At 50.7% G+C, this 21,100-nt stretch overlaps 4 protein-coding genes across 4 annotated transcripts in view; 3 read left to right on the top strand and 1 right to left on the bottom strand.

Annotated features, from left to right (window-relative positions):
* LOC103195802 (TAP binding protein) overlaps positions 1-881 on the top strand; it is a 12,505-nt gene extending 11,624 nt beyond the window's left edge. The window contains exon 9 of the mRNA XM_007939439.1: positions 775-881. Within this exon, the coding sequence (XP_007937630.1) occupies positions 775-881 (107 nt within the window). The remainder of the gene's footprint in view (positions 1-774) is intronic.
* Positions 882-1,352: 471 nt separating this feature from the next.
* On the top strand, positions 1,353-8,731 carry RGL2 (ral guanine nucleotide dissociation stimulator like 2). The gene is made up of 17 exons (XM_007939330.1): positions 1,353-1,514; positions 2,825-2,908; positions 3,114-3,292; positions 3,425-3,475; positions 3,561-3,858; positions 4,132-4,383; positions 4,480-4,583; positions 4,694-4,778; positions 4,879-4,947; positions 5,132-5,206; positions 6,795-6,827; positions 6,944-7,065; positions 7,164-7,259; positions 7,341-7,452; positions 7,562-7,852; positions 8,278-8,392; positions 8,520-8,731. Exons 1-17 carry the CDS (start codon positions 1,353-1,355, stop codon positions 8,729-8,731), a joined length of 2,340 nt encoding a protein of 779 aa, XP_007937521.1.
* A 1,291-nt stretch (positions 8,732-10,022) lies between these two features.
* PFDN6 (prefoldin subunit 6) lies at positions 10,023-10,980 on the bottom strand. The gene is made up of 4 exons (XM_007939329.2): positions 10,917-10,980; positions 10,604-10,674; positions 10,404-10,528; positions 10,023-10,152 (listed from the first exon to the last, which is right to left on the bottom strand). Exons 1-4 carry the CDS (start codon positions 10,978-10,980, stop codon positions 10,023-10,025), a joined length of 390 nt encoding a protein of 129 aa, XP_007937520.1.
* A 586-nt stretch (positions 10,981-11,566) lies between these two features.
* WDR46 (WD repeat domain 46) lies at positions 11,567-20,747 on the top strand. The gene is made up of 15 exons (XM_007939325.2): positions 11,567-11,750; positions 11,856-12,071; positions 12,186-12,266; positions 12,413-12,525; positions 12,642-12,729; positions 12,906-12,967; positions 13,165-13,269; positions 13,364-13,514; positions 13,631-13,766; positions 13,943-14,042; positions 19,417-19,730; positions 19,878-19,972; positions 20,141-20,236; positions 20,415-20,528; positions 20,643-20,747. The coding sequence occupies exons 1-15, from the start codon at positions 11,682-11,684 to the stop codon at positions 20,745-20,747; spliced, it is 1,845 nt and encodes a 614-aa protein (XP_007937516.1). The 5' UTR covers positions 11,567-11,681.
* The last annotated feature ends 353 nt before the right edge of the window (positions 20,748-21,100 follow it).

The raw sequence follows: 21,100 nt of genomic DNA, 5'->3' as shown, positions 1-21,100 counted from the left end.
CCCGGGACTATCTGTTCCTCGAGGGCTGGGAGGAGCCTGTCTGTCCACTGCTGTACCCGGCCCCGCCCCCCCGACTAGAAGCCTGGAGCCCACTGGAGGGCGCTCTTCAGAAATGTGCTGGATGTTGGTTGAAGGAAGTGGCGGTCCGGTTTAGGGACCCCTGAAAGATAGGGATGGGGCGATCGATTGAAGCTACGGGGGGAGCGGTTCTAATCGTGTAAGAATAAAGTTTTGAACCATGCTTCCAACGGGATCTCTCATTCTTCCCCAGGCTCCCCCCTTTCCAAGCACAATACTCCTTCCAATCACCTCTGGTTATTTCCCAAAACCCCGACCTCTCAATGCCTCAGTGACACCCAATTCCCCCCCCATTCCCTTCAAAACAATTAGGGATTAGAGGCTAGTAATAGCTTCCAGGGTGTCTTTAAGCTATGGGCTCCTCCGGGATGACAGCAGGAAGAGGAGATCCCGGCCTTTAGTGCCGGAAACCCCGGAGCTCCGAATCTGGAACCGGATGTGGCGGCTTCCTGCCCCGCCCCCTAGCCTGTAGGCGGGATCTGAGGGCTTCTTGAAAAACCCGGAGTGGATTTCAGTTCGATACTCGCGTGGGTGGGGGCAGGGAGCGTAACACCGCGGGGGCGGAGTAACGGGGTCCCTCCCCTCCTAAAAAGCTTCTCGCGGGAATTTTAGCATTGTTGTTGGAGGTGGGAAATGCCAAATTCTTCTCCCGCCCTTTCCCGGGGGTTATAGCCTGCACTGCTTATCCCAATTTAGAGCGAGTCGACGTGGGCTCCAGAATCCAGGAGTGGGAGGCCGGAGGGCAGCGGAGCTGGGGACCCGCGCTCCTGGGTCCCGGCCCCCGGCGTCCGGCGCTCCGCTAGTCCGCGGCCCTGGCTCCTGTTCTCACTTCCTTCCCCTTTTGGCTCCTGCTCTCGGAGCGGGCGGACGCGGGGGGGAGCGGAAAGGGCGGTAGGGCCTGGGAGCCTGGCGGGGGGGCTCAAGGGGGTGCGGAAAAGCCGGGGAGGGGATTCGGTCTGGGGCCGGAGACCGAAGGCTACGGCGGAGCCGGACCCGCGCTGCCCCTCCCCTCCCGAACAGGTCAGAGCCAGAGCACCCTTTGACCCTGCCCGATCCCGTTTTCGTGACCCCTTATTCCCCAAATGCATCAGGGTCCCCATATTCCACCCTTGTGTTGCCCTTCCTCCAGGACACCCGTCCGGTTACCTAGACACCCCCGCGCTCCCCCAGTGTCGGGTTCCCCCGCACCTCCCTGATTCTCCACGTTCTTTCCCCAACCCCGGTCTCTCTCCAGGCGCCCCATGGCCCGACCCCGCTGATTCCTTAACTCTGCCATGCTCCCGCGACCCCTGCGGCTGCTCTTGGACGCGAGCCCCCCCGGGGGAGTCGTGCTTAGCAGCTTCCGGAGCCGGGACCCAGAAAAGGATGGCAGTCTGGGAGCCCGGGGCTTGGGTGGGGAGCAGGAGGCTGAGGAGGAGGAGGAGGAAGAAGAAGAGGTGAGAAGTGGTTGATGGGAGTTAGGGGCCATATACACCTTCGAGACCCTCTCCACTTTTTTCGCCGCGTCTTTGTGTCCCTGCCTTAGTTTACTTCTCCGCCTCTTGATGGGTGATAGCCAGCCTCCTTGCTACGGGGAGTCCCAGAGACTCTGGTTTTCTGTGTCAGTGTGACTCAGGTCCTGCCCACAGGAACCTGCCCTGTTCCTGCCCGGAGCATTATTAGTCAGCCAGTATTTCTGTGGGTCTCTGGCCCTCTTAGCTGAGGCCTAAGTGTGTCTGCCTTTCTGGTATCTTGTTTTCTCCCTCCTTGTTTTTGTTTGGAAGGGAGGGGTTTGTTTCCACAGTAACCAGCTCCTCTGACTCTGGGATTGGGGAGGGAACCCTCAGATATCGTGACCCCTCCTCCTCCCCCTCCCTACTGAGTATGGTGTAGGGTGGAGGCACGGAAGTGAGCTTCTGGGACCCGGAGGGACACATACCAGACTGGGTAGAGGGTGGTCACCTGTTTTCTTCAAGAACTCATAGTGAGGAACAAGACCAGGGTTTGGGGCCTCAGAAGGACCAGGTGTTGGATTTGGGGCCCAAGGTCCTAGATCCCTGGGACCACAGGCCTGGTGAGGTCAGGGTGACTGGCTGGGCTGGTTTTTCGGGATCAGGCAGAGGAGGGGCTGGGGCCATGTGACTCTCTGAGCCTACCCCCCACATCATCCCCACTTCCCCTTCTCCTTCCTGAACTGGCATCGGAGCCGCCACCTTGGGGGGAGTTGTCTCTGGGGCCAAGAAACAGTGGAGTCCCCACCTGAGGGACTGGGAGCAAGGGAGGCTAAGGGAAGGGCTAATTCTTTGGGTTGTGCCCCTCCCTGGATTAGAGGGAGGGCGGGGCATGTGGCTGTGCCTGTAACTGAGGTTTGAGCTTTTCTAGGTCTCTGCTTCTGGTTTTCTACCTCTTTCGCTTTTCTACCTCTTTCGCTTTTCTTTCCTGGCCTTTGCTCCCTGCTTTTCCACTGTTGAACTCTGGGGGGAAGCAGATCAGGGGGTCTCCAGGATCAGAGTTCTTACAGTTTGTACACCACCCCACTGCAGCCCCCTCGACTCCACCGGGCCCTTAGGCGGCTTGGGGGGGGCTGTCTGGGCCCCAGTGGGGGAGACCTGGGGTCACCAGCCCCCCCCACCCCTCGAACACGCTGGTACTATCCCCCGCCCTCACAGGTGAGGGTACTGGAGAGGAGAGGGGAGGGGATGAGTGAGGACGGGAAGCTGTGGGGAGTGGTTTGGGTTGTCTGATCACATCTTCCTTGCTCCTCCAGGCCCCTGTGTCTGTCTGGGATGAGGAGGAAGATGGAGCCACCTTTACTGTCACAAGCCGCCAATACCGGCCTCTTGAGCCTTTGGTGAGAGCATGACTTTTGAGTTTTCACCTCTGAGCCATCATTACCTCCTAACTTCTCTTCCTCTGGCTAGAGTGCTAGGCTGGGCATCTGGAGACTAAGCTAAGTCTTCTGCCCTTGCTAAATTTGAGCAAAATGGTTCTGGATCATCTAGGTCTAATGTCTGGGACGAGGGAAAGCTCAGTGACTGGCCTTTTGTCTGTCCCAGGCCCCCACGCCTCCCCCACGCTCCTCTCGACGGCTCCGAGCTGGCACTCTGGAGGCCCTGGTCAGATACCTACTGGATGCTCGGACATCAGGGACTGATGTGACCTTCACCTCAACCTTTCTTGCCACCCACCGGGCCTTTACTTCCACGCCTACTCTGCTGGGGCTTATAGCTGACAGGTCAGGAATCATAAGGGACCAGGGATTATGGAGAGGACTCGACTTCTAAAGCCAGACCATTTGACCCTTCCAAAATGGTCAAAGCCACAAGGAGTTTGGAAAAATGGACAAGGATTCTCTTCTTTTCCCCAGGCTGGAAGCCCTTGAATCTCATCCTACTGATGAACTAGAGAGGACAACAGGGTGAGCCCTGATTCTTAACCTCTGAATCCCCTCTGCCCAAGCTACAGCTTGACCTCTGACCCCTGGCTGATTCCCCTTCTCCCAGGGTAGCCATCTCTGTACTTTCAACCTGGCTGGCCTCTCACCCTAAGGATTTTGGCTCTGAGGTCAAGGGTCAGCTTGACCGGCTTGAGAGCTTCTTGCTTCGGACAGGGTATGCAGCAGGGGAGGGTGTTGGGGGGGGCAGCGCTGAACTCATCCGCAACCTCCGGTCCCGGGTGGACCCCCAGGCCCCCGACCTTCCTAAGCCCCTGGCCCCCCCCGGCGACCCCCCTGCTGACCCCACGGATGTCCTGGTGTTCCTCGCTGACCACTTGGCCGAACAGCTGACCCTGCTAGATGCGGTGAGACCCTGATCTCTGACTCCCATGCTCTCTGACCCCTTACTAACCTCTCCTTGAGTCCCTATCCCTCCCTTGCCTCCAGCCCTTCCTGATCCAGCTCCTAGCCTCCTCCTTTATTTGCCCAGTTTTGACCTTTTCCCTTCTCCCCTTGGTCATTGCCCTTCAGACCCTATGCCCTCTGGTTCCTTGGCCATCTGAGATCCTCAGACCCCTGCTGTTAGGAGGCTGACCTTGCTTGACTCTGAACTTTAACCTCTAACCTCTGTCCTGTAGGAGCTGTTTCTCAAACTGGTCCCCTCTCAGTGCCTGGGGGGCCTGTGGGGTCACAGAGACCGGCCAGGACATTCCCACCTCTGCCCATCTGTCCGAGCCACTGTCACACAGTTCAACAAGGTGGCAGGAGCAGTGGTCAGCTCTGTCCTGGGGGCCACCTCAGCTGGAGAGGGCCCTGAGGAGGTGACCATACGGCCACTCCGCCCACCACAGAGGGCTCGGCTCCTGGAGAAGTGGATCCGTGTGGCAGAGGTCAGAAAGAGGACTGGCCCTCTTGGGAACCATGATGTGGAGAGGAGTCCCACAGTCAATGCCTTTCCCCATGACCTGTGAACCACTACCCTGCAGGAGTGCCGTCTGCTCCGAAACTTCTCTTCGGTGTATGCTGTTGTGTCTGCCTTGCAGTCCAGCCCCATCCACAGGCTTCGGGCAGCCTGGGGGGAAGCAGCCAGGTGGGTAGGAGAGGGCCCTGGACTAGGGATTAGAGGCTCTCCTAGAAGGCTAGGAAGAGGGCGTGGCTCAGTCAGGCCTGTCCTCATGGTTACTGCCCTTCATCCCCCAGGGATAGCCTCAGAGTCTTCACTAGCCTTTGCCAGATTTTTTCTGAAGAGGATAATTACTCCCAAAGCCGGGAACTACTCCTGCAGGTAAAGCCCTGTTCTCTGGTGTTCCCAAGCCATTCCTACTGCCCACTTCTCCCCTACGCCTTCCATCACCCTTTCATATTTCCTGTTTTGTCACCACCAGGAGGTGAAACTGCAGCCGCCTCTGGAGCCAAACTCCAAGAAGTCCCCGAGGTCTGGCTCCCGGGGTGGGGTGAGTGATTAGTGGTGGGTGGTTGCCAAGAAGTGAGAAATGTGGGATAGGGAGCAGCTTGAGGGACGGAAGGAAGAGGCACAGCAAGAATTTGGTTTGTTCTTTCAGGCAGTAGGGTAGGGAAATGGGGAGAGTAGGCCCTCAGATCATGGCAGGGGTGTCTGACCCTAACTCCTGACCTCAGGGTGTGGTTCCTTACCTTGGCACCTTCTTGAAGGACCTGGTGATGCTTGATGCAGCCTCCAAGGATGAGCTAGAGGTTAGTATGTGTGTGTGTTTTGGTGATGTAACAAGTGGGCCTCTGAGTCAGACAGCTTTCCTTTCAGAAAGGGACTATAAACCATGACAGCTGAGGACTCTGGAGCCAGATTGCTGGGGTTCTGGCTCTGTACTTTGGCAAGTTGTTTAACCTTTATGTGTGTTAGTACTTTATAAAAAACCAAGCCAAACCAGTTGTCATTGAGTTGATTCCAAATCATAGGCACCACATGTATGCAGAGTAGAACAGCATTCCAAAGGATTTTCAGTGCTGTGATCTTTTGAAAGCAGATTACCAGGCCTTTCTTCCAAGGCACTTCTGGATGGGTTTGAACTGCCAACCTTTCCAGTTAGTAGTTGAGTGCTTAACCATTTGTGCCATCCAGAGACTCCCTTACTGCCTTGTTCTTGTGTCAGTTCCAACTTTTAGTGACCCTACAGGAACAGAGTAGTACTGCCCTATAGGGTTTCTAGGTGGTAATATTACAGGAGCAGATTGCCAGGTCTATTCTGCTGTGGAGTGGCTGGTGGGTTTGAACCACCAGTGTTTGGGTTAACAACCGAGTGCTTAACCACTGCACCATCAGGGCTCCTTCTTAGTAACTTGTTGTTGTTGTGTGCCGTTGAGTCGTCCCCGACTCATAGCGACCCCTCCTTGGGTTTCCGAGGCAGTATCACTACGGAAGTAGGATTGCCTAACCTTCCTTCCGAGGAGTGGCTGGTGGGTTTAAACCGCCAGCCTTCTGGTTAGCAGTCAAGTGCTTTAGCTATTGTGCTACCAGAGCTCCTTCTTAGTAACTTAGTGATCTGTAATTTGGGAACTAATGATAGTATCTGTATCAATCTGTTAACTATGAGGGTTAAATTAATAATATTTGTCAAGTGTTTGCAATGTAAGCAATTATATTTGCTATTGCCATTGAGTTGATTCTGTCCCAGAGTAGAACTATCCCATAGGGTTTCTAAGTCTGTAATCTACAAAGCAGACTGCCACATCTTTCTCCTGCAGAGCAGCTGGTAGATTCGAACTGCAGACCTTTCGGTTAGCAGTCAAGCACCTTAACTGCTGCATCACCAAACATCATATACCGCCCCCCCCAAAAAAAAAAAAAAAAAAAAAACCTTTGCCATCACGTTGATTCTGACTCTTAGCAACTCCCATTGGGTTTCCAAGGCGGGAAATCTTTATGGAAGTAGATTACTTCATCTTCGTCCTGCAGAACAGCTGGTGGGTTTGAACCTCCAACCTTCTGGTTAGCGGCCAAATGCCATACTTGCTATGCCACTAGAGCTCCTTATAATTATTATATAATGCTTGTTAAATAAACAAATATTGATTGGGCAAGTTCCTATCCTCTCTGAGCCCCGATTTTCTCATTTGTAAAGTGGACGCAGTTTTTAGCTCAAGTGCTTATGGCATGATAGATGTGAAGGGGAGGAGGCATGAGATGGGGGAGTCAGTGAGGCCAGGCTGAAGTTTTTGAGTTTGTTGTGTGTGTATGTGTGATGTGTATTTGGGAGGGAGTATTAGCTCTCTGTGGCCTGAAAGGCAGGGTTAGGACTCTCATCCCACTCCTGTGTCTTTGCAGAATGGCTACATCAATTTTGACAAGCGGAGAAAGGTGAGAGCGGTACATGAATGTATGCTTACCACCCCCTCCCATGTCCCAGGAAAGGGAGAGGGAAAAGTTGGGGGTCCCTGAGTTTTGGCTGGTACATTTTGAGGGCTCCTTCCTAGGAGTTTGCTGTCCTTTCTGAGCTGCGGCAGCTCCAGAACAAATGTCGTGGCTATGATCTCCGACCTGACCCAGACATCCAGCAGTGGCTGCAAGGACTCCGGCCACTGACCGAAGCCCAGAGGTGACTGGCTTGGGGAGGTTGGGATCTCAGGGCTCATGCTAGATGTGGGGGGATTGATGTGCTGTGTCCTGATTTCGGCCCATTGTTCCACTCCCCAGCCACCGTGTGTCCTGTGAGGTGGAGCCATCCGGTACCAGTGACCCTCCTGTTCCACGGGTGCTTCGGCCAACGCTGGTCATCTCACAGTGGACAGAGTGAGAGAGTCAGCAGTTGGGGGTGGTCTCTTAGGGACTTGCCTTTCTTCCTCTGACCTTACCAATCTCCTGCCACTCCAGGGTCCTGGGCTCTGTTGGGGGCCCCACCCCCTTTGTATCCTGGGACCGGCCCAGTATAGGGGGTGATGAGATACCTGGCACTCCTGCTCCTCTGCTGACCCGGCTGGCCCAGGTGAGCTCTGTTCCTGACCTCTGACCTCAACACTGATCCTAACCCGAAGTGTGTTTTCCTTAACCCTCCCTGACTTCATGCCAGTCTCCCATGTTGTTTGTCCCCCCAGCACATGAAGTGGCCATCTGTGTCGTCTCTGGACTCTGCCCTGGAAAATACTCCCTCCCTGAACAGTCCAGCTGACCCCAGCCACCTCTCTCCCCCAACCTCCTCCCCTCGGCCTTCTCGAGGTCACCGACGCTCTGCTTCCTGTGGCACTCCTCTCAGTGGGGGAGCAGAAGGGACCTCCAAGGGGACTGGATATGGGGGAGGGGAGCTTGGGCCAGGGGCCTCTGATTGCCGCATCATCCGTGTCCAGATGGAACTGGGGGAAGATGGCAGTGTCTACAAGAGCATCTTGGTGAGGGAGCTTTGGCCTCAGAGGTGGGGTGAAGATGGTGCTTTGTTATGTTCTACATATTTTAGGTTTGGGCAGCCAAATGGAGGATGATTATAGTTTTAATTCTGATGTTTGTTTCTGGCAGTGATGTTTTATTTTGATGTCTATGTTGCATTCACTGCTGCACCTTGAACTTTTGGTGGCCATATTACATTTTCAGAATTCATAGCCGTTTTCCCACAGGGAAGCAGCCCTATTTCACTGGGTGCTGTGTGGGCTGGCTAATGGGGTACAGGAGCCACCATATTGGGTTTCCTATTCCACTTTAGAGAGTTGGACACAGATAGTCTTTTTCTGTTGGGAGATTAGTGGCTGAGGTTGGAAGGATGGGAAACAGAGGTCATCATGGAGTGATTTATTTTTCTTTTGGTCTCTGGTGCCACCAGGTGACCAGCCAGGACAAGGCTCCAAGTGTTATCACTCGTGTTCTTAAGAAAAACAATCGTGATTCTGCAGTGGCTTCGGATTATGAGCTAGTACAGCTGCTACCAGGGGAGCGAGGTCAGAGGCTACAGGGAAGGCAGGCTTGGGAGGAGAATGGTGCTCACCAATGGGAGTGCATCCACCTCTGGGAAGTTGGGGGGCAACAACTGTATTTGTGCTTGACACCAACCTTCTGAACCTACAGAGCTGACTATCCCACCCTCGGCTAATGTCTTCTATGCTATGGATGGAGCGTCACATGATTTCCTCCTGCGGCAGCGGCGAAGGCCCTCTGTGGCCTCAGTGGGCCACTCCAGCGGCCTGCCTGCCTCTGGAACTCCCCCGAGTGAGGGGGGAGGGGGTTCCTTTCCCAGGATCAAGGCCACAGGGAGGAAAATTGCCCGGGCACTGTTCTGAAGAGGAAGCCCCGTTGGTTCACAGAAGTCATGGTGGCCATACCAGATGTGGGTAGCCTCCTGAATGGTGGCAGTCACGTCACATTGGGACAGAAATCCTGGAAGGTGGCCAGCTGCCCTGGAACAGTGAAGTGCCAGTGGTTTACTACATATCTGTGAGATAAAGCCCTGTGGAAAATGGTAATCTTGGTAACCAAGCTGGATACCTGTATACAGGCCCCACTTTCAATGAATGTAGTACACAGCTAGTGCTGGGGAAAAAGCGTCAGTCCTGATTCCTGACCACATGCTAGCAGGCAAAGGGCCAAAGAAAGGCCTAGAAGGTAGTGGAAGAGGAAAGGCCCAGAGGCTTTGAGCCCCAGGGTAGGGGTGAGTGGCAAGGAGGTTCTAGCAGTTCTTTTTCCCACTCTGAGGGTTCTAGTCACTGTGACACTAAGATAATAAACCAAAACACTACCTGAGTTCTCCTGTCCGTGTGGTGTCTATGAACTGGCTGCTGGGACGGGTGGAGAGTTGGCGAAGGTAGGAGCAGTGGCACAGGAAGGAGTCTCGTGTTTTCTATCCATGTAAAGAGGTGCTACTGAAAATGGTTTCCTCAGAGCAGTTTACTCCTCCCCAGCAATTTCCCCACCCTGGAATCCTTTACTCTTACTAAATTTTTCTCAGTTTTCACAGAGATCAGTAGGAAGAAATCCTTAGGGTGCAAATTTCTAGGAAACCATTTTAAGACATAGATGTGAGGACAATTTCGTGGGTAACACGTGAACTTAGAGAATTTGCGACACCATAAAGCATGATGTTAAGATTCTACAAATGCTAAGACAGACTAAAAAGAACTAAAGAGATGCCAGGGCCAAGATGATGAATATTCATAACAAGGATAGTAACGACATTTCATCCTGAGGCATCAGGTTGCAGGATTGTGATCCTTCATTTAAACTGATAACCCTAACAATATGCTGTATTATAAATACACTTCACATGTTTCCTTGATTGGCCATGCCAACTGAGATAAGGGAATGTTAAGGGTTGTATATACAGGTAAGAAACAAGTTGGGAGACCTTTCAGATTTTGGTTTCAAGAAATAGGGAAAGATTGCCCTGCCAAGGGAGACTCCAGTCACAAGAATATGGGCCTCAGAAAATAATGCAAGTGGCAGGAGCTGGGCAAATAGGTAGAAATCACGAGTGGATGGACAGAAAACAAAGCCAGGTGTTTTCAATTTTATTAGCTACAGTGTAGACTCTAGAGCTGCCTCATTCCCTCCCCTTCCCTTCCCCCGACTATGAGGTCAGGCGTTCCCAGGAGTCCCTGCCTTTGCTGCCTGGGCCCGCTGGAACTCCTGCTGCAGCTGAGCCAGGGTCTCCCTCTGTCGTTCTGACTGCTTCTCCAGGTCGCGGAGCAGGGATTCGTATCGCTTACTGAGGAGCGGCAAGGAAGGCAAAGAAACAGAAAAGCAACAGTTAGTGGGACTAATTGAGGGTACTGAAGGCAAGAAAAATAGGTGGCAAAGCTGAGATACAGGGGAGTGAGGGGAAAGGCAGGTTCAAAGGGAAGAAGGGGGTGGAGGACTGGATGATTGGGGCTACTCTGCAGAGCTGCTCTACAGTGGCTCCTCCAACACGTCTACTCCAACAGTGTCGGTTACATCACGGTGGCCGTATAGACTCACATTTCAGCTGTAATATAGTCCAGCCTCTTCCCCACTGTGGCCCGAGCCTCCCCCAGCTCCTGTTTGACCAGCACAGGACCCAGAAGTTTAAAGACCACGTTGGATCCATCCAGCAGGGCCAGTTCCTGAGGGAGGGATGGGAATCAGAACCATGGCCGGTACAGGTCCCCGCCCTCACCCCACACAGTTCAGTCCCTTACCTCCTTCACGATATTATTTTCTGTTAGTTGTGCCTCAAGCTTCTGCCGCCCTGACATGGACTTACTCAGGTCTGGAAGGCGAAAGGAAAGATGCGATTAGACACATCAAATGTGCCACCCGGCTCCCGCAACCCTAGTCAAAAGAGAATGGAGCTGAGGAAGTAGACAAGGACGGGTATAGGCGAGTGTAGGGGTGAGGATAGGGCTGCACACAGGGGTGGGTGGAGCAGAAAAATCTTGTCCTGGTTATTGCTTTGGGCTGTGGGTGAGTGAAGACACTGGGGTGAGGCCACCACTATCCCTGCTCCCTTACCCTTCTGTAGCTGTTGGTATTTCTCCACTTCTCCCTGTAGCTTCTTCTGGATTAGCTCAGCCATGACGGGGACGAAAACCTGCGCGGAGCGGGAGAGGGGCGCGAGGTCTGACACTCTGGAAGGTACCCGAGTTTCCCTTCCTGGCCTAGCCGGCAGAACAGACAGCACTCTTGACAGATAGCCCCTCGGGACGCTGCAGCCTCTCCCGATGCCGGATATCGTCTCTACCCCGGCCACATAGGGGAGGACGAAAAGAGACCCCAGCCCTCTCAACCGTAAGCCTGTCCTACTCACGTTCTCCCTTCAGAGTTACTAACCCCGGCAGTAAACAAGGAACGCTGGGAAAAACGGCGCCGGAAGCTGCCTCTGAGACATGCCGGGAAATGTGGTTCTAACAGGTTTAATGAGTGGCGTTCTGCTGAAAAAGACTAAGCGGAAAAGGTTTTGGTTTGGAAAAGGTTTTAAGCAAGATGGGAAAACTAAGACGGAAAAAGAAACGTCACCGTTATGTGGTTCCAGGATTTGCCTTTCTCTCATTCACAATGGCATTATTACTCCGGCAAAAGCTGCCGCTCGGGATGGCGGTTCCAAGCCTTGCCCCGCCCCTCAAAGGAGAGCTCACCATCACTCAAGATGGCGCCAAGAAGGCTTCAGACCTGGTACGGCGCTGATTGGGTAAATATTAGAGGACTTCCGGGAGTTTTCAAGCAGCCTGTGGGACAGCTAAGAGAGGTTTTGCACGTGGATAATCGCCGGTGGGCTTGATGGAGACTGCCCCCAAGCCCGGTGGGGATGCTCCGCCCAAGAAGAATAAACTTCAGGCCAAGAGGAAGGTAAAGGTCTCTCTGCGACGGGAAGGGAACCCTTTAGTTGAGGGGTCCTGGGGGGTCCCGGAGGTCGTGGGCAGCTGAGCATCAAGGTCCTTAATTTGCCGGTAGAAACCTCGGCGATACTGGGAGGAAGAAGAGACAGCTCCGACTCCTGCCGGAGCCTCCCCAGGGCCACCACATAGCAAGAAGAGGAAGCAGGAATTCCGTCCCCAGAGATCAAAGAACACTCTCATCCAAAAGAAGTCTTGGATCTCCAAGAAGCCCCAGGTCTCGAAGAAGCCCCGAGAGCAGAGGAATCCGGAGCCTCAGCGGACTTTGTCCGGGGTAAAACTGGGGGCAGATGGGGTGGGGGCTCAAGACGGCTTGTGCTTTGAGAGTGAGAGGGTTGGGGTCAGCCCAGATTTGTCTACTAATCTCATGGCGTGCTACTTGCTTCAGGCCCAAGACCCATTTCCAGGTCCTGCCCCAGTCCCTGAGGAGGCGGCCCTGAAGTTTCGTCGCATTGACAAATCTAAAAAGGTGAGGACCAACTGGAAAGTGGTGAAGGATTGGAGGCAGACGCTGTGTGGGTTAGCTGGGTAGAGGCTGGACCAGACGGCTTTCCTGTTAGCATACATATTCTGTTGTTCTTTCCTTGGCCTCTGCATTGTGCTTTGTTATTGTAGCTTCTACATTCTAAGTCCAAAACCCGAAGCAGACTTGAAGTGGCTGAAGCTGAGGAAAAGGAAACCAGTGTCAGAGCTGCTCGTTCTGAGCTGCTGCTTGCTGAGGAACCGGGGTGAGTGGACCCCAATCTGGGCTTCCCAGACCTCTTTTGTATGGAGCTCCTCCCCCTTCTTATTTTTGTGGAAATACATTAGGAAGTTTTTCTGCAACCTTGACTCTTCCTTGCAGGTTTTTGGAAGGGGAAGATGGAGAAGACACAGCAAAAATACGTCAGGCTGACATTGTAGAAGCTGTGGACATTGCAAGTGCAGCCAAGGTGAGCCAGAGGGTTGATTTACTGGTGATGCAAGACAATGGGAAAGTGAGGATTAGAAGAAGGAGTTGCTGAAGGGAGCCCTACCAACTACTTACTGGAAGGCCACTGACCAGATATCCTGCACAGCCTCCATGGATTCTTTCTTGATTCTTTGTTTTTCCTCCTCCCTTTTGTAGCACTTTGACTTGAATCTGCGGCAATTTGGACCCTACAGGCTGAATTACTCTCAAACTGGGAGGTAAAGTTGAATTCCAGTAATATGCTTGGGCTGGTGCTGGGGAGAGGGGACTGTAATTTGCCTGGACTTGGGGGTGAACATCTGTAGCAACATCTCCTCTCACCTGGAGAGGAGGGGCTAGCATTGGGCAGACCTGTAATTGGCTGAATCAGTATGTGCCCCTGCACTGACACCCTGTCTGTCCCAACCTCCAATAGGCATTTGGCTTTTGGAGGGCGCCGAGGTCATGTGGCAGCCCTTGACTGGGTGACGAAGAAGCTGATGTGTGAGATCAACGTCATGGAGGCTGTGCGGGACATCCGGTCAGTGGCCTTCCAGACAGTAGTCAGTCGGGCCAAGACAACCCATCCTTCATTGAATAACAGCTTGTGACTTCTTTCTCATTGAATTTCCCAGGTTTTTGCACTCAGAGGCACTAATTGCTGTTGCTCAGAACCGCTGGCTTCACATCTATGACAACCAAGGCATTGAACTGCACTGCATCCGCCGCTGTGACCGCATCACACGGCTCGAGTTCCTGCCCTTCCACTTCCTCCTGGCCACAGCTGTGAGTGGCTGAGGAGCATAGGGCTAGGTGGCAGCCTTTGGGAAGGCCCCTTCTCTAGGACCCAGTGTAGGGAAGACAGGCAATCAGGACTCACTTATTTTCATTTTCTCTCTTAGTCAGAGACAGGGTTCCTGACCTACCTGGATGTGTCAGTGGGGAAGATTGTGACAGCTCTGAACGCTCGGGCTGGACGCCTTGATGTCATGACTCAGAACCCTTACAATGCTGTCATCCATCTTGGACACAGCAATGGTCAGTCCCTGACTTAGCTGTGACTCTCTTATTGTCCTGGTTTTCTTTTATATTTGTAGGTCATGAGACCTTGAAAGTTGCCCTTCTCTCTCTTTTTACCTCTTGGTCTTGGGTCCCCATCTTTCCCAGGTTTAACTACCTCTGCAGCACGGTAACTTTTGTTCTGTGACTTTCAGGTACTGTATCTTTATGGAGTCCAGCTGTGAAGGAGCCACTGGCTAAGATTCTCTGTCACCGTGGTGCAGTCCGGACTGTGGCAGTAGATTCTACAGGCACGTAAGTCACTTGTTTGGGGATGAGTTGTTGAGGATAACAGATGGGCAGAAAGATGTGAAAGTTAGTGTGCCTTTAGGGGCACAGACTGTAGCCTGCCTGCCTGGGTTTAAATCCTCTTGTTGCCATTTATCAGCTGTGTCACTGTGGGCACATTACATAGGCCCTGTGTGCTGCACTTTCCTCACCCCAAGAGTGGGGATCTGAGCGTCTAGTTCAGGAGTCAGCACCTTTTTCTGTCAAAGACCAGGCAGTAAATATTTCACGCTTTGCAGGCCATGAGGAGGAATCAAGGACCTTATCGTAAATACTTAACTAACAAGAAAGAAAACAAATTATCACAAACTTTTTTTTAGTGATGAAACTCAAAATCTAAGAATTGAGTACAGTGTTGTATAACCAAAAAAATAAGCCAGACTCACTGCCGTTGAATCAGATCCGACTCATAGCGATCCCTCCTTGGGTTTCCGAGGCAGTATCACTACGGAAGTAGATTGCCCAGTCTTCCAAGTCTAATGAGAAGAATTGAATTCTGTATTTGAGGATATCATGTTGCTAAATTTAGGTTCGAAGTTAGTACTCCAGATCATCAAACTCAGTTACAAATGCTCATCTGTTAATGCTGATGTGTAAAGATTTTACGTATTTCATCTTTAAAAACATCTTTTTACACAGATGGGTGATGAGGTAGGTGGTATGTGAGGCATTTCAACTGTTGTCATGTTGTTTATAACTGTGCAGAAAGAACGTGGGGCAACTTCTGACCTCCTCCAACTTTACAAGGAGGAAGGAGGATCCAGAACATCAGCAGCCCAAGGCTGATTCCTACAAGGTAGAGGTCAAACATGCTGCCACTCTCTAATCCTTTTTACCAGTCCTGACGCCAGCTTTCCCTCACACAGCACTCACTACTCTGCTGGCTTTGATAATTCATTGCAGTTGCCATACAGAACTCACAGACAGTACTCACCATTATGAGGTTTAGGAAATAACAGGTTATAATTCAGGATCAGAAACATTTCAGGATACAGTTCTTGGATCGTGACAGCTTTTTCTCAGCTGTGGTGCTGCAGACACAGTTCTCTCCGGCCTTTGCCTCTGCCCTGCTTGGACAAGTGTTACAAAGCTCTTTTATCTCTGTCCTTAGGTGCCTAGAGAGGCACCCTACTCTGTCAGCAAGTTTCCTGCCTGAAGGCACTCAGCGTCTTATTCCATGGTGGGAAGCCCACTGCACTGCTCTGCCTCATGCTCGTCTCTTGATTCTGCTGCCTCTGTGGCCACTGTCTCTCTGCCATCTCTTTCTGTCTCAGCACAGGGATCTCAGGCCTAAGGATGCGCTTCACTCCAGGCTCTTCTTGCTCTCCCCCCCCCTTTTTTTAACCCCACCCATCCCTGCTAACCATCAAAGAATATTTCTTGTTTTGTGAAACCCTTTTTTTGACTTTTTACAATAGTAGTCTCATACAATATTTGTCCTTTTGTGGCTAACTTCACTTAGCAAAATGGCCTGTAAATTCATCCACATTATGAGGTGTTTTGCAGATTGATAGTTGTTCTTTAATGTTGTATAGTATTCCATTATACATATGTACCATAGTTTGTTAGCCATTCCTCCATTGATGGGCATTTGGGTTTGTTTCCATCTTTTTGCTATTGTGAATAGTGCTACCATGAACATGGGGGTGTGGATATATCTGTTCGTGTCATGGCTCTTATTTCTCTGGTATATATACCTAGTAGTGAGATTATTTTCAGTCACTAAGGAAGCACCATACCATTTTCCACAGTGGTTGCAACCATTTTACAGTCTCATCAGCCATGTATGAGGAGGGTTCCAGTCTCTCCACACACTCACCAGTATTTGTTGTTTTCTACTTTTTTGAACTTTGCTATTAGTGCTAGGGTGAGATGATTCCTCATTGTTGTTTTGCTTTTCATATCTCCAAGGGTTAATGATTGTGAGCACTTCTTAATGTGTTAGCTGCCTAAATGTCTTCTTTGGTGAAGTATCTGTTCATATATTCTGCCCTTTTTTTTTTTTTCCTAATTTGATTTGGGTGGAAGTTTACAAAGAAAATTCATTTTTCATACAGACGTTCATACACATTTTGTTTCATAACATTGACTACAATTTCCCACAATGGAACAGCTCTCTTTCCACTTCCTCCCTATAGTTACCTCTTCCCTGTGTCCTTCTTTCCTGTGCATTCCTGCCTCCTGAACTATCTCCCTGTGCCTTTCTGCTTTCTCTTAATTGATCGCCCCAAGGAGTGTATCTGCCTGATGTTAATGTTCAACCTATGTGCCTGTCCTTTGGCTGGAAGCCACAGGAGTGAGTTCAATTCCAGATCGAAGGGTAACGAGGGGCCGTAGTCTCAGGGGTCTCACTACACTCTTATCAGACTAGCAAACCTGATTTTTTTTTCTATCTGGGATCTCCTGCACTGATTCCTTTCTGAGTGGTTGATAGTGGTAGCCGCCTCTGCCCATTTTTAATAGGATTATTTATTATTATTTTTTTTGTTAAGTTGTTGAAGTTTTCTACAAATATTAGAGGTTAGCCCCTTGTCTGGTATGTGTTGACAAAAATTTTTTCTCAGTTTGTGGGTTCTCTTTACTCTTTCTAATGTGTATAAGTGTCTAATTTTTAGGAGGTCCCAGTCATCTGTTTTGTCTTTGGTGTTTGTGTGTTTTTAGTTATATTTGATAGTATATTTATGCTCTGAATTAGGGCCCCTTAGTTTGTCCCTATGTAATCTTTGATTGTCTTTATGGTTTTAGGTTTTATGTTCAGGTCTTTGATCCGACTTGAGTTTGTTTTCCTAAGGTGTGAGATACGGGTCCTATTTCATTTTTATGCACATGGATATCCAGTTTTACCAGCACCATTTATTAAAGAGACTATCTCGTCCCCATTTAATGAGTTCTGGCTCAAGATCAGCTGTCCTAGGTGGATGGATTTACTTACAGGTTCTCAGTTCTGTTCCATTGGTCTATGTGTCTGTTGCTGTACCAATATGAGGCTATTTTAACTACCATGGCTGTATAGTAGGTTTTTGAGATCGTGGGGTGTGGAGTTACCTGGTTCTTCTCTTGGTGGTAGTTAGATGCCCCCTTTCACCTCTGGGATGGCTCATGTTAAGTGTAGCGGGATGGCAAAACTGACCAGTCCTCATGCTAGGGTTCCATACAGCTGTTTCCACGGGTTACTGATGAAGATTAAAGATTGCAGCCTGTACTATGGATTGTATCTCAACATAAAATGAAAATCCTCACAACTGGACCTATAAGCAATATCATGATAAATGGAGAAAAAATTGAAGTTGTCAAAGATTTCATATTACTTGGATCCACAGTCAACACCCATGGAAGCAGCAGTCAAGAAATCAGACATCATATTGGATCTGGCAGATCTGTTGCAAAAGCCCTCTTTAATGTGCTGAAGAGCAAAGCTGTCTCTTTGAAGACTGAGGTGCACCTAATCCCACCCATAGGAGCTCTGGTAGCATAGTGCTTAAGGCACTTGACTGCTAACCAGAAGGCTGGCGGTTCAAACCCACCAGACACTGTTTGGAAGGAAGGTTGGGCAATCTACTTCCATAGTGATACTGCCTCGGAAACCCTATGAGGGAGTCACTGTGAGTTATGTCTGACTCCATGGCACATAACAACAACAACAACAACCCCACCAATGGTATTTTCAGTAGCTTCATATGCATGTGAAAACTGGATAATGAATAAGGAAGACCAAAGAAGAGGTGATGCTTTTGAGTGTGGTGTTGGTGAATATTGAAAGTACCATGGACTACCAGAAGAACAAACAAATCTGTTCTGGACAAAGTGCCCCTGGAATGCTCTTTGGGAGTGAGAGTGGCCAGACTTCGTCTCACCTACTTTGGTCATATTGTCAGAAGGGACCATTTCCTGGAGAAGGATATCATGGTTGGTAAAGTGGAGGGTCAGTGAAAAGGGGGAAGACCCTCAACAAGATGGATCGACACAGTGACTGCAGTGATGGGCTCAGATATAGCAAGGATTGTAAGGATGACTTATGACTAGGCAGTGTTTTGTTCTGTTGTACATAGAGTTGCTATGATTTGGAGCCAACTCGATGGTACCTCTCAACAACAACAATAACAGCACCCACAAAGGTACCATGTACCTTAATTTTTTTGGCAATTGAAAGCCATTAGGCATTTGACTGCTAACCAGAAGATTAGTGGTTCAAATCTACCAGCCACTCCGCAGAAGGAAGACTGGGCTTCTGTAAAGATTTACCACCTCGGAAACCCAAAGGGTGTTGTTATGAGTCAGGATCAACTCGATGGCAGTGAGTTTGGTTTTTTTGGTTTTATTACTTATGGAAGGTAAACAGTAAATAACAATAACAGATGACTTACAGAAAGCAGTGAACAACAACAGGACATGTACCTTAATTTACATTATTAACAAGCTATCCAATCCCCTTGGTCGGCCATAAGCACCTTACATTTGCATAGTTCCACCCCGCATCGTCATCTCGTGGGACTCTCAAAGACCATGGCTAGAAGAGCCATATTAAGTAATCCATTGCACCACACACTGTTACTGTGACTTGTAGGTGCCCCGAGCAGTGCAAAGCAATGAGAGAGCCATATATGGTCCTGTCACAGTCGCTCAACCCTGCCACAAACTAAACAAATGAACCTAGCTGTGTTTCAATAGAACTTTTATTTGTGAACATTGTCATTTGAACTTCATGGAATTTCCACGTCTTGAAGTATTATTATTCTGATTTCTTTTAACTATTTAAAAATGCAAAAACCATTCTTTAAACAAAAGACAGGTATATGAGCTGAACATTTCCATTAGGTAGATGCACTCCTTGGAGAGATCGATCATGGGAGAATAGAAAGGCTGTGTATGCACAGGGAGACAGCTCGGGGGCAGGAGTGAATGGGAGGGAAGGGAAAAAGGTTAACTATGGAGAGGAAGTGGGAGGGGTGCTGTTGCATTGTGGGAAATTGTAGTCAGTGTCAGGAGACAGTGTAGGTGAGCTGCTGAGTGGAAAGTGAATTTGCTGTGAACTTTCACCCAAATCACAGTAAAAAATCAAAACAAAACAAAAACCTATTCTTTGCCCAGGCTGTACAGAAATAGATGATGGGCCAGATTTGGCCCATGGGCCATCATTTCTCAGCCCCTAGTTTAGCTCATAAAGCTGTTGTAGACATTGAGTGAGTTAAGGCTTATAAAGAGTTTAGCAAGGTGTGTAACAAGTAGAAAGTGCTGCTGTCATCATTAAAGACAGTTGTCTTCTTTGAATTTGGGGTTGGCCATAGGACTGCTCAGTGAACCCATACTGACAAAGCTAGTTGATTCATTCTGTCCCCTCCAGGTACATGGCCACCTCTGCCCTGGACCACCAGCTAAAGATCTTTGACCTCCGAGGGACATTTCAGCCTTTGAGTGCTCGGACCCTGCCCAAGGGAGCAGGTTACCTGGCTTTCTCCCAGCGGGGACTACTGGCTGCAGGAATGGGCGATGTGGTCAACGTATGGGCAGGGCAGGGCAAGGGCAGCCTACCCTCTTTGGAACAGCCGTACCTCACCCACCGGCTCTCAGGCCACGTACATAGTCTTCAGTTCTGCCCCTTTGAAGATGTGCTGGGGGTAGGGCACAGTGGAGGCATCACCAGCATGTTGGTCCCAGGTGAGTAGGCCAGGGAATGGGGTGCTGAGTGGATGAACTGTGGATGAAGTTTGGGTCGGCCTAGGACAGCAGGGAGTGAGGGATTGGTTGATCTAGAGTTGGTGGACAGAGTTCTTCCTATGGTTTCATGCTCCTCCTTTCCTCTAGGGGCTGCCGAGCCCAACTTTGATGGCCTGGAGAATAACCCGTACAGGAGTCGGAAGCAGCGCCAGGAGTGGGAGGTGAAGGCCCTATTGGAGAAGGTAGGATATGTCTAAGTGTGGTTTGTGGTTGAGGCTAGGGAAAGCTCCCCAGTGCTCTCACACCAGGGAGTCTTGGGAAGAGGGGTTCAACACTCCTTAGCTTCTGTTCCTCTTTGGTGCCACCTTCTGTGACTCCATACCCATTCTTATCCCCCGTGACATCCCCAGGTACCTGCAGAACTTATTTGTCTGGACCCACGGGCTCTGGCAGAGGTTGATGTCGTCACTTTGGAACAGGAAAAGAAGGAACGGATGGAGAGGCTGGTATGGAGCAGGCCCCTGCATGCTCATTGCAAAACACCGCTCTTGAGTGCTCCGCCCTCCTCACCCCCATTACCTTCTCCCCACCATGGGCCTGAACCCAGAAGTGCAGCACAGCAGGTGAATGCTGCCACGGTCCCCTGCCTCTGAGGCTGAGCTGTCACTCCTTCCCTTTCCTCAGGGCTACGACCCTGAGGCCAAAGCTCCCTTCCAGCCAAAGCCAAAGCAGAAGGGCCGCAGCTCCACAGCCAGCCTGGTGAAGAGGAAGAGGAAGGTCATGGATGAGGAGCACAGGGTGAGAGCTTCGGTGGGGCAGACCAGGCCAGGCTGCCCCTGGGCTATTCCCCTCCTGCTCCTGCTTGTGACTCTGGCCTTGCCACTTCTCACCATACTTGTGTTGTCCTTCCAGGACAAGGTCCGGCAGAGCCTTGAGCAGCAGCAAGAGCAGCAAAAGCAAGAGAAGACTAAGCCCACAGGGACTTGGCCTTCTGCCCTGGACAGATTTGTGCGCTGAGCCTGGCCCCAGGGTGGCTTGGAACAACAGTCTTTCCCCAAGATTGTCTGTGGGAAAATGACCTTTTGGAATGAAGAGGGTGACAATGTGTCCCTCCCCAACTAGGGTGGACAGCTGGCTTCTGGGGTGGGTTGGTATTAAAGAGGAAGGTGGTTTTTTTGTATAGTGTGTCTGGATCATCCTGGGGCTCTGCTCTCTCCCCTGCCTCGTGTGGGGCTCTGTATGATCAGAGGGGTTATGCTATACTGCCTCTCCCTCCTGCCTCATACTGTGTGGTTGCTGTGGTCTTGGCCCTACCTCTTAAGGGCCTTACTCTTGGGAAAAGCTGTCTGTCCTCCTTCTCCCATGTCCCT

This window comes from Orycteropus afer, unplaced genomic scaffold (genome assembly GCF_000298275.1).
Source record: "Orycteropus afer afer isolate SDZICR_OR568_19922 unplaced genomic scaffold, OryAfe1.0 scaffold00059, whole genome shotgun sequence".
Lineage (NCBI taxonomy): Eukaryota > Metazoa > Chordata > Mammalia > Tubulidentata > Orycteropodidae > Orycteropus > Orycteropus afer.
This window is presented reverse-complemented; position numbering and strand designations above follow the sequence as displayed.

Bases quoted from the DNA above. Each gene is read 5' to 3' on its own strand.
- PFDN6 (XM_007939329.2), bottom strand. From the start codon at position 10,980: ATGGCTGAGCTAATCCAGAAGAAGCTACAGGGAGAAGTGGAGAAATAC. The intron at 10,529-10,603 runs GTAAGGGACTGA...TCCCTCCCTCAG, and splicing joins AAAATAATATCGTGAAGGAG to GAACTGGCCCTGCTGGATGG. The intron at 10,153-10,403 runs GTGAGTCTATAC...GCCGCTCCTCAG, and splicing joins GACTATATTACAGCTGAAAT to TAAGCGATACGAATCCCTGC.
- WDR46 (XM_007939325.2), top strand. From the start codon at position 11,682: ATGGAGACTGCCCCCAAGCCCGGTGGGGATGCTCCGCCCAAGAAGAAT. The intron at 12,267-12,412 runs GTGAGGACCAAC...TTGTTATTGTAG, and splicing joins GCATTGACAAATCTAAAAAG to CTTCTACATTCTAAGTCCAA. The intron at 20,237-20,414 runs GTATGGAGCAGG...CCCTTTCCTCAG, and splicing joins AGGAACGGATGGAGAGGCTG to GGCTACGACCCTGAGGCCAA.
- RGL2 (XM_007939330.1), top strand. From the start codon at position 1,353: ATGCTCCCGCGACCCCTGCGGCTGCTCTTGGACGCGAGCCCCCCCGGG. The intron at 4,584-4,693 runs GTGGGTAGGAGA...TTCATCCCCCAG, and splicing joins GCCTGGGGGGAAGCAGCCAG to GGATAGCCTCAGAGTCTTCA. The intron at 7,066-7,163 runs GTGACTGGCTTG...TCCACTCCCCAG, and splicing joins CCACTGACCGAAGCCCAGAG to CCACCGTGTGTCCTGTGAGG.